This window comes from Lactuca virosa, chromosome 2, assembly GCF_052849685.1.
Source record: "Lactuca virosa cultivar CGN04683 chromosome 2, Lactuca_virosa_CGN04683_v6, whole genome shotgun sequence".
NCBI classification, from domain to species: domain Eukaryota; kingdom Viridiplantae; phylum Streptophyta; class Magnoliopsida; order Asterales; family Asteraceae; genus Lactuca; species Lactuca virosa.
The window spans coordinates 308,874,031-308,885,935 of NC_136427.1; the positions used below are offsets into that span (position 1 = coordinate 308,874,031).

An 11,905-nucleotide genomic window follows, 5' to 3' on the forward strand; every position below is an offset into this window, starting at 1 on the left:
TGTTAGATTTCTACACGTTGGTTTTCCAGACTCCCTTGGCATTAGAAAATAAATTCCTTAACTGGAGGACACCATAAACTTTCTAATCTCAACATCGGATAAGTATGTTTCCTTTTCTTCTAATTCCCTATTTTATGTGTGTTCTAATCAACCTATGTTGTTGTTTTTAAGGGTGAATTTATGCTTCTATCATTTGTTTGAGATTGGAAAGATTAAACAAGGAAGTAGCTTTTGTGTTAAACCAGACTATTGCTTCCAAATACATGCTTAAGGACATTTCTACACTAGAAAAAATGAGAGTACAATGTAACTTATAACATTGTCATATGATTATGATAAAGAGAAATTACAAGGGTTCTCAATGAAAAGCATAAAGACTACAAAAAATAAAGCGGATATAAATACTAGCTAGACAAAAACCTAATGGGCTAAAGGCTAAAGGGCCCATAAACAAGTGGGCTAATAATATATAGGCTAACATCCCCCCTCAAACTCACAATGCCACATCAATAAGCATTGAGAGTTTGTCACACAAGAACCGAAACCGAGAAGCCGATAGAGCCTTCGTAAAAATATCCCCAAGCTGAAAGGTTGATGAAACAAACGGAAGCGATATGGTCCCGAGCTGTAGGTGATGACGGGTAAAATGACAATAATCTCAATGTGCTTCGTCCGCTCATGAAAAAAGAATTCCTCGCAATTTGTATCACACTTTTGTTATCACAATGCAAGGGAGTAGATGAAGAAATGTGAACTCTCATATCCGCAAGCACGATATTTAGCCTCCATGGAAGATCTAGAAACAACGTCCTATTTCTTGCTCTTCCATGAAATGAGAGACTCTCCAAGAAATACGCAAAATCCGGTGGTGGATTTACGATCATCACGATCGCCATCCCAATCAGCATCACTATAGGAACGTAACTCAAGAGAAGACGTCGAGGGAAACAAAAGGGTCTGAAATTGAGTGCCACGAAGATATCTCAGAATACGGAGAACAGCTCCCCAATAAACAGATGTAGGAGCAGTAACAAACTAACTGAAAAGATGAACAACATGAGCAAAATTTGGACGAGTAACTGTGAGATAGACCAAACTTCCCACAACAGTACGATAAAGATTCTGATCAGACAAAAGAACCCCATCAGTAGGAGAGTACAGTGCATTGGTTTCAAGAGGAGTATCAACAGTCTGATTGTCAGAGAGGCCCGTCCGTGTAAACAAGTCAGATATATATATTTAGTCTGAGAAATAAGATACCCTTTCTTAGATTGAGCTACCTCAATACCTAAGAAAATAACGCAACAAGCCCAAATCCTTCATAGCAAATCGATGAGCTAGATCATGCTTCAAAGACTCAATACCACCATGGTCATCACCAGTAATAATCTTGTACACCCAACGACAACATGTCGTATGTTTCCCAGAAGGAAGAGAAATCAAATCCCATGTATGAGTCTGATGAAGAGCAGTGAGTTCCTCACCCATAGCATTCTGCCAAAGAGGATCTAAAACAGCTTCTCTATATGATTCAGGTTCAGACAGATGATGGATGCTCGTTATAAATGAAGCAAATGGTAATGAGTATGTGGATTAAGCAAAATATGGAAGCTTGATGGGCTTGACAGGACGAGTAGATCTCCTGAGGGATGGTGATGGAGGTGGATCTTCAATTTCAACAGTCGGAGGAGCAGACTCAGGAACAGGGGGAGTCGAGGAACTCTCTGAAGAAGTGGGTGTGTCATGAGCTGAAGGATCAGGTGGCATAGATGGGTCTCGAGCCTCTATCTCTTCATCAAAAGGATCAATATGCAGAAGATCAGACTTCGTTACATTGTGGGCTATAGCAGGAATCAAGTAGAAAGGAATATGTCCCAAAAAAATGACATGTCGGGAAACATATAACTTCTGAATCACAGGATCATAGCAACGGTATCCTTTCTGTCCAACAACATACCCCAAAAATACACAAATAGCATATCTCAGCCCCAACTTGTTCCTCTCAACATGAGGACGAAGAACAAAACAAGTACATCCAAAAACTCGTAAGGAAGAGTAATGTGGTAGATGACCATATAGCTTCTCAAAAGCAGACATTCCTGAATTCAATGAAGTAGGGATACGATTAATCACATTAACAACAGTTAGGACTGCTTCTCCCCAAAAGGCACTAGAGACCTGCGCAGACAGGAGCAATGAGCGGGCAATCTTAACAATATGACGTTGTTTTCGTTCTACCACGCCGTTTTGTTGAGGAGTTTCAGTACACGATGACTAGTGTATGGTACCATCAGAAGCAAGTAACTGAGTAAAATCATTAGAGCGATATTCACTCTTAAGTCACACCTGAAGCACTTAATCACAGCCGAATGTTGAGTTTCAATAAGAGCTCTAAAATTGTTGTAAATACCAATGAAATCAAATTTGCGTTTCATAAGATAAACCCATGTATATCGAGTATAATAATCTATAAAAGATACATAATAGGTTGACCCACCCTTTGTGGATACTGGTGCAGGACCCCACACATCAGAATGCATAATGTCAAAAGGAGCAGTAGAACAAGACATACTTTTATTAAAAGGTAAAGCAGAGAATTTTGTCAGTTTACAATCATTGCAATCAGAAATATCACAAGTGTTCAAATGACCCAAAACACCACTAGATGCTAGAAAAATCAAACGTGATACAGACACATGTCCCAAACGAGAATGCCAAAGATAAAACTCAGACGACAAATGACTCAAACGAAAAGAAGACAAATCAATGTTGGAGGCAGCAACAACAGATAGTTTTAGAACCTCCAAGACATATAGTTCCCCCATCCTACGGCCAATCCCAATCACCTTCTGGGTGTGTTGATCCTGTATAACACAGACAGAATCAGAAAAGAACACCCATTTACTAGATTTACATAACTGAATGACTGACGCAAGATTCAAAGTAAGTTTAGGAATGTAATAAACATCAGGGAGAGTGATATGAGAAATAGAGACAGACCCAACACCTCAACTATCATAGATGTATCACTAGCAGACATAACAGAAATAGATGACATATGTGACAAAGAAGTAAATGATGACAAATGAGGAGTCATGTGATGGATTGCACCAGAATCTAAAATCCACAAAGATGAGGGAATACCTAATGTACAAGATGAAGTAGGACCAGAATGAGACATGGCAGTGGGATTAGAGGCCAAATATTGTCTGAAACTCTCAAAAACCTTGGGATCCAATGCAGATGGTGGCATGTTTCCAACAGATTATGTGTCAACTGGTGGTGTAGCAGCAACAACAAACTATGGAGGACGAGGTGTCCATGGAGGAGTACCAGAGGAACGTGGCTGAAACTTCTGTTGACCAAACCTATTTTGTTGTCCCGACTGAGGCTGACCAGATTTACCCTTGTTGACTAATAATGGACACTGAGCTTTCCAATGATTTTTCTGTTTGCAGAATGCACACTCATCATAAGCAACCCTTGAAGTTTGTCGAGACTGATTAGAGGAAACAGCAAGCACATTAGGAGTGGAAGTAGGAATGGAGGTTTCTTTAAACCCTTTGTCCGTATGAGACTTAATACGAGTCTCTTCAGCAATCAACTCATGAACAATAGAATCCAATGAGGGAAGGGGAGAGCGATGAAGAATCGTTCCTCGTAGGCCTTCAAAATCAGAACGTAAGGTCATCAAGAACTGTACCAAACGTTGTTCTTCCCTCCTAGAAATGTAAGGCTCAAAATATTTTAACTCTTTAGATTCAGTAAGAGCCAATTGATCTCACAAATCAGACATAGCAGCATAGAAATCTTGAATGCTCTGGTCATTTTTTTTAAGAGCACGAATACCATATTCTAACTGGTATTGTTTAGCAAAATTGGACTGAGTATACAGTCTCTCCAAGTGATTCCGAACTTCCTTTGTTGTGTCATATTTAGCCAACTGCATACCAATAGACTGAGTAACAGAATTATTAATCCAAGTAATGACCTTAGAGTTATTAGTCTCCCAAGCATCAACTAATAAATCGAAATTCTCAGCTTGAGGCACTGAGGGTTTGGCTTTAGTCCTAGTGACATAACCCCTCATATTCTTCCCACGAAGGAAGTTCTTCATAACGTAACTCCAATATGTATAATTCTTTCCATCCAGACGAGTACTGATTGACTGAAGGGAATCATCCTTTCCACTCATGTTGACAATGAATAAATAACCACAATAACAGTATAGCAATCTGAGAATGAGAGGAGCAACAAACCAGCGGAAGCAATCAATCGGACAACAAGAAATCGAACAGCAACAACGAATCAATAGCAACAGCAAACGAATACCATCAAGCAAACGAAATTCACCAACGAAGAAACATCAACAGTTTGAGCGAAACTTCCTTCGAAACTGCTACAATAACCCTAGAAAACATCAACAGTGTGAGCGAAACTTCCTCCGCCCCGAACCCCGGACGGGGGCAAGCTTCCCCCCGTAACCCCTAAAATCTTCTAACGACGTATCAAACCTCCGCTCTGATACCATGATAACATTGTCATATGATTATGATAAAGAGAAATTACAAGGGTTCTTAATGAAAAACATAAAGACTACAAAGAATAAAGCGGATATAAATACTAGCTAGACAAAATCCTAATTGGCTAAAGGCTAAAGGGCCCATAAACATATGGGCTAATAATATATAGGCTAATAGTAACTATGCCATAATTTGATGGATTGCAAACTCATTACCAGATGTCTTAGTTGGTATATTGTCAACATGTTTTGGTTACATGAAACTAATTATTTTTAATATTTCAAATTCTAATTCTCTATTAAAATGTTTATTTTTCAATATTGTTTTTCTTTTGAATGGACCCAAACTATGCTATTGGACGTTTATGTTTTTAAAAGCAGGTCCAATGCTATCCAATATCAAGGGAGATGGATATTTTTGGTATTTACATCTATAATTTTTGTTTTGTTGAACCGGCGTGCTTTTTATGGTCTTTTTTTCTTCTAACAAAACGAGGTTAGACAACATTTAAATATAGATTTTTAAATAAAATATTAGTGTATTATTTATTGCATTGTATTCTTATCCTACCTAATAAATAAAAATAGTTTTGCCACTTGTCATCTTCTCCTTCATTTTGACAAATGTATCTAGGATTTTTAAAATAGTTATTTTCCACTTGTCATTTTTTTAGGGATTTCAATTTTCTTAAAATAAATTTCCAAAAAATTCAAATGGATTATATATATGTAAGGTTATCAATCTATTAATTTGATAATAAATTCTCATAAAGGCTTCAAATGATTTGATTTTTTTCACAAATGCACCAAAATATTACATTTAATTATGGAAAAACATTATTTTATAAAATATATAATATTTATATATTCATATTAAATTTTTATTTTTAATAAACCCGTGTAATACACGGATTTCACACCTAGTAAGAAATATAAAAGCTGCAAAGTTGATGACAATTACATTCACAATAATTGCAATCTTCGTTGATTAAGCAGTCTTTTTTACTTTAATTATGCCCTTAATTACCACTTTGAAAGAATGAACATTATAGGAAAGAAAAAGTCAAATAACATGAATTTGTTGTGCTTTTCATATGGTAGAGCATGGCCTTCACTTATCTATCGCGTAAAACCATCTCCACATATTTATTTCTTTTTGTGTTCGAGTAATTTCATTTGCCTAATAGATATCTAGACCAATCACGACACGACATGATAAATATAAAATAAATAAAAACTACTTTATTTAATGAATACTTGATCATACATAACACGACAAACACGAAAAACACGACAAGGAAACGCTAAATCGTGTCAATTTCTGAACACGAACACGACACGACATCGTGTTTTTTACACTTAACACGCACATGACACGAACACGAATTCAAAATTCAGTTTCGTCCCAATTTCGTTTCGTGTTGTGTATTTTTTTCGTGTCATGTCATAAATTGTCACCCCTGATTATAGTCATTTCCAATTAGCCAAGGACTTACAATGTAACAAGGTCAAAAGTTAAAGATGGTCCAAATGCAAAACAAAATATAGGGATCAAACACAAAATTTTGGTAAACCATAGGGACGATTTCAAAAATTTGTTTTTTTATTTTCAAATTTAAAATATTTTTTTTTAATAAATATATACTAAATTACTCCTAAGTTATTTCACCTATATCCACAGTGAAACTTGAACCTTCGACCTCAAGGAGGGAAAGCAACACTAGAAACAGATAGGCTAGAAGCCTTTTGATATATGAATGTATTTTTCGAGAGATATGAATGTATTTTTCAATATATGATATATTTTGCAAAATATTCTCTCGAAATATAATCTTTACTTCAATTTTTAATCTATTTTAAAAGTTTATTTATTATTATTTATTTATTTTTGAGGTGATGACCTTAAAAAAATCACAATCCGTGCTAGAACAAATTATAAAATTGATAATATTTTTTTAGTTAGTTAAATAAGTCCATCCGACCCTCCGTATTTTTTATTTTTAGTCCGTCAATTTTCATAATTTTTTTATTGATAAAATAATTTTATTATAGTAATAATCTATTTTCTAATCAATTAAATTAAAAGATCTTTTTTTATAAAAATATATTTTAAATGAGTTTTATTTATAACTAAAAAGCTAGAGTATATGATCTCATTAAAATATCTTTTGAATAAAAAAAATAAAGATATTCAAATAAAATATATATATTAATTTTAAATAATCAATAAAAAGTCTAAACAAAAGTTATACTTTATTAGTTTAATAAAATTTTATAAATTTTTATTTGTGTTTTTCACGGGTTGTAACCTAATTATTTATATAAATGGGCGTACGTGGAGGTACGCTCAATGTAATGTTGGGTTTATGCATCGACTGGTTGTACATTGTGCTTCTAGGGTGAGTACATTGTGCTTCTAGGGTGAGTACGTCATGCTCAGTATCATAACCATAGTGAAGAAAGTAAACACAACCATCATAAATATAATTTAAAATGTTACATCGTTGCACAAAAAAAATACATGTTTCCAAATAAATTACATATGATATCAAAATATTGCAAAAGTTTGCGCCTCAGCGTCTTGCCTTCAAAAATCTTGTGGTTACCTGTATTACTGATTACCTAAGAATACAAATTGTTTTTGAAAGAGTATCAGCATTAAAGCTGGTGAGTTCATAAGCAGTTTATGCATGAAAAATGGATGTTGTTCCTTAAAGTTTGTCACAAGTTTGTTTCCAGAAAATCCAATATTTTCTAAAAGGTTTGTTGTAGTCTTAACAGAACCAAGACTTAGTATATGTAAGTAAATCGTCATACTTATGTGTGTTTTTATATTTAAATAAAACTCCTTAAATCTCCGTGAACTGTGTGTTTTGTTAATTCCCCATGTGAGTAGTTATAACCATGCTAAAACTCGAAGACCTCGTACTCGACGTTCTTCAGGCGTCGGAATGTTATGACATTTGTCACCCCAGACCTGTCGGTCGAGCTGTTGCAAGCAGCTGAGGTGCGGGTTTGTCAGACCCAATATTGATCTATACACAACTATCACGCTCTCCCTCCAAGAGATTCTGATTATAACTACAGGACTTTTCTGTGGTACTTAAGAGTACCCTGAAGGTGAATGACTCACAAATTTATTCATTAACAAGTTCACGTAATTTATAAGAAAATACCCGTTTTGTAAATCGATTGTGTTAGTGTTTCTTTGTTAAACGAAGCGTTTAAACTATACATATTATAGTTTATCAAGAGTGTTTTATGTTTAATGAAACCTTGTTATGCATGACTTTGTATTTCAATAAAATGACCTTGAAAATACTAAGTGTAACTCGTATACACCTTGCTCAGTATGTTACAAGGTGTGAATAACTCTTAAACACGTTTTTGACAGTTTTATCCTTAACTGTCCCTGTTTTAGAATATTTATAGAAAGATCATTGTATGTCGAAAACTGAATCCGTAAACTCGGAGAGTTTAGAAAAAGAGTCTACTATATTCATAAATTTTCCTATAATTTTTTGTGGTCTCAAACCAGTGTGAAAATGTTCATCTTCACCGCTTGGTCCGATTTTGTTGCTGCTGTGACAGACAGTTTTGTAAAAATCACCATAAATTGTAGACAAATCGCATGGAGTTGTGCAAGTAGTCATTTTAAAGGTAAAACAGTTCGTGAACAGTTCACAACTTTTCTGTTGTAAGCTGTCAAGTTAAGTTTTAAATATGTTTTGGTGTTTTAACTTGTATTCCCCCCTGAAAACTAAAGAAAACTGGAAAATATAGGGGTATGAACTCACCTTGAATGATTTCTTGATGAGTGGAAGGTCGAAGACGAGGAGTATCAAGTCAAGAACACTTGATGAACACGTGAAAGCTTGGATGATCCTAAGGACGATTCTTTGGTGTTAAAATGTGCGTAGATGATCCAAGAGTGTTAGGAAAATATGGAATAACACTTGACTTTAGATGAAATACTTACCAAAAAGTGAAGTAGTAGCTCAACAACACTTTCACAAAGTGGTGGGAAGTAGAGAGGAAAAGAGGCTTTCTTGAGGGGTTAAGAAGTGTGTAAGTTTGGAATGATCAAGGTAAACCAAGAAATCCCCCATGGATTTCTTTATATAGTGGAGGTTGTTGGAGCAATTTGCAAGTTGAAATGATGTTTACCTTGGTTTGTGTGATGTGGATAAGATTGGGCTAATGAGAGGATGACATATGGAGACAAGTGCACATACTTGACCCACTTGTGGTGTAGAATATTCTTCTTAATGTAAAATAATGATTTATAATTAATAAATCCTTGAGAAATAAATAAAATATGAGTTTAGAGAGTTTAAAATGATAAAAATATGAATTTGGTGAAAAATCCCCGTCAAAAACGGGCTTAACAGGCGAAAGTTGTCGAAAACCGGGAATTAGGAGCGAACCTGCGAGGTTCGGTCCTTAGGAGATGAGGACCGAGAGAAGGGAGGAGGAGGAACCGAAGGTAAGGCTCGGGTCCGAAGTGTGGGTCTCGGGTCCGAAGGTGCGAGAGGAGCGAAATGGACCGAAGGCTCGGTTCATTTCGGTTGTATTTGAGGTTCGGTCCTGCTGACTTCGGTCCAGGTGAAATTCGGTTCGGATGCTATGTTCGGTTCAGAAGGGAAGGTTCGGTCCTGAGGAGCTTCGGTCCTCTTAGTTTCGCTTCTTAGAGTTTCGCTTCCAAGAGGTTCGATTCCATTAGGGTTTCGGTCCCAAAGGGCTGTTTTTCAAGCAAACTTCCCGTTTTGAGTGATTTTTGGCCAAGTTAAGGGTCGGGATGACCCGGATGACTATAAAAAGTTGAGAGAGATTTGGGAGAGATTTAATTTTAGCCATTATTATTGTATAATCTTGCAATGCAAGGTTCGTGAACCCCGTTATGTTTCGTTTATGATTGTTTTAAGTCCCCAAAAGGGTCCATAGTCGTGTTTTGATGCGTTTAACTCCCTTTTTAGGGTTTTTACATTGCTAAACACATAGATTTTCCGAGACACTTGAATTCTTGACATACAAATGCACATTTTTATACATAGAATAACTTTTAACATACAAGTACTAGTTAAGTTTGACCGGTTTGGCTTGTTGACTTTGACTTTGACTTGAATTTGACGGTTGTCACAAGCAGTCATTTGATTATCATCGGATTGAGGTGAGTATCCTCACTGTACTCGTGGGTCGAAGGCACCAATGTCGTCCCACTAGGTTATGAATATTAGATGTCTTTGTGACTCTTACATGGTATGTTGGGCTAGATCCATTTGTATGTTGGGCTAGGCCCATTGTATGATTGACTAGGCCCATTTGTATGTTGGGTGGGCCCATGGAACAGGAAGGGCTAGGCCCATTGTATGTTATGTAGGTGTTAACTGTCTTTGTGACTTTTTCATTTATATGATCGGGCTAGGTCCAATGGTTTGGCAGGGCTAGGCTTATTATGGTGGGTTGGGCCCAATATGCAGGTTGGGCCCAATGTGAGGGCTATGCTTATTGGTATGTATTGTATGTGATATTATTTGGGAACTCACTAAGCTTTGTGCTTACGGTTTTTGTGGTTATGGTTTGAGGTACTTCCGATTCGAAAGGGAATGGTCCGGCTTGATCGCAGTGCATCCACCCATGCTTCCGTATTATGACGATTTTGCGATTGTACTCTGATAATTGTTTTTCTTATAAAGTACTTTTAAATATTTTGAAAAATGATATTGAATGTCGACTTAAAATAATTAACATTTTGGTTGAATTAAAAATGAAATTTTTACCTCATAATTTTGGGATGTTACACACAAATTAAGGTATTAACAAAAAGTAAATGCAATCCTTTTTTAATTATAAGAATACCTAAAATATGATTAATACATAGGTCGAGGTATAAACTGTACTCTTTTTTCGGTGAGAACTCGTGAAAACACCATAAAAAGAATTGAAAAAAAAATACAAATCATAAAATCGGGCATAGTACTATACTGGAGAGAAAAAAAAATTGAATTTTTCTTTTTTGGATCATAAAAAGTGAATCATTGATCATAAAAATGATCCATGATTCAATTTTAATGATCAAAAAAAATTTTCCAATTTTTTTTCTCTCCAATATAGTACTATGCTTGATTTTATAATTTGTATTCGTTGTTAATTTTTTTAAGGTGTCCTCACGAGTCCTCATCGAAAAAAAAAATTTCACATGATCTTGTTTCTATACACACACAAAGACATACAAACCAGTTTCATAGGGTACTCAACGGGTAGCGGTTCAGAAAAAATGAGAATCGGAACCAGAGCCGCTTAAGGCGGTTCCTAAACTTTAAGAACCGGAATTGCCACGGAACTGTTTAAAGGCGGTTCTGGTTTCGGTTCTTAAAGTTTTCCTTTTGCAGGTAGTGGTTCCGAAATCAGAGGCACAAACACCAAAACCATTGAAAAAAATCTAAATTTCCTTTTGCCAGCCCAAATTAAAACCTTACACTTTAAGCCTTCCCCTCCCTAGATTCGTGTTACCTTTTGCCCTAATCACACGGCAAACCAAAAATCAACTTCTCACTTATCACAATTTGCGGGATCATCAAAAGGTCCAAGCATAACAAAAGCTTTCTGACAATGGAACATGAAGGTCTGTCTGCATATAATAAATAACTTACCGATTCTGTTTTTACCGGAATGAAATGCAATCAAAAGTCGTTCCAAGAATCAGACACGAAGAGAGTCAAGATTAGATAGAGTAAATGATGACATTGGAGGTTAGGTCTACAATTACACATTCAAAACACTATGGGACATGTTAATTGTGTGTACTAGAGTTTTCTTGGCTACTAGTTTTGTGTATGTGTGGCAAAAGAAGGACAAAAAGGAAGGGATGAAAGTTGAGTGAAGTTGATGAGATGGAAAGGTCTGATCATCAGTCTGTTGCTGAAACTACTGAGGTTCATTTTAGGCATAGGCCTAGAGTAAGTTGTTGATTATCTTGTGCTATTACTGCTATATAAGTAGATAGAGAAAACGTTGTAAAATATCAGTGTTTTGCAATGATTGAAGGGATGCTGATGGAGAAGAACAAGAAAGATGGAGACGTTGGGGTTCTGGTCTGTGGACCAAGAAAAATGAGATATGTCCATCAAAGATGGCCAAGAATCTTCATCTGGCGTCCATGAGCTTTAACTGGTGATCATGATAAAAGAAGAATGTGAACTACAACAGCAAGTACATGAATAAAAAAGTGTGAGCGTGGATTGTTTTGTCTGTAATTTTGATAAAATCATGTTATAATACCATGTTCTTATTAAGCATGAATGTAAGTAGCTCTGCATTGAAAAACTAGTTTCTTTTCTTATCTAAAAAAAAAAAAAAAAAGAGGGGATATGGCCAAAGAGA

General features: G+C 35.8%; 1 protein-coding gene across 1 annotated transcript; it reads right to left on the reverse strand.

The window, feature by feature from the left end:
- Positions 1 to 3,301: 3,301 nt before the first annotated feature.
- Positions 3,302 to 4,195, reverse strand: LOC145158767 (uncharacterized). The gene is made up of 2 exons (XM_079077615.1): positions 3,786 to 4,195; positions 3,302 to 3,722 (listed from the first exon to the last, which is right to left on the reverse strand). The coding sequence occupies exons 1-2, from the start codon at positions 4,193 to 4,195 to the stop codon at positions 3,302 to 3,304; spliced, it is 831 nt and encodes a 276-aa protein (XP_078933741.1).
- Positions 4,196 to 11,905: the final 7,710 nt, after the last annotated feature.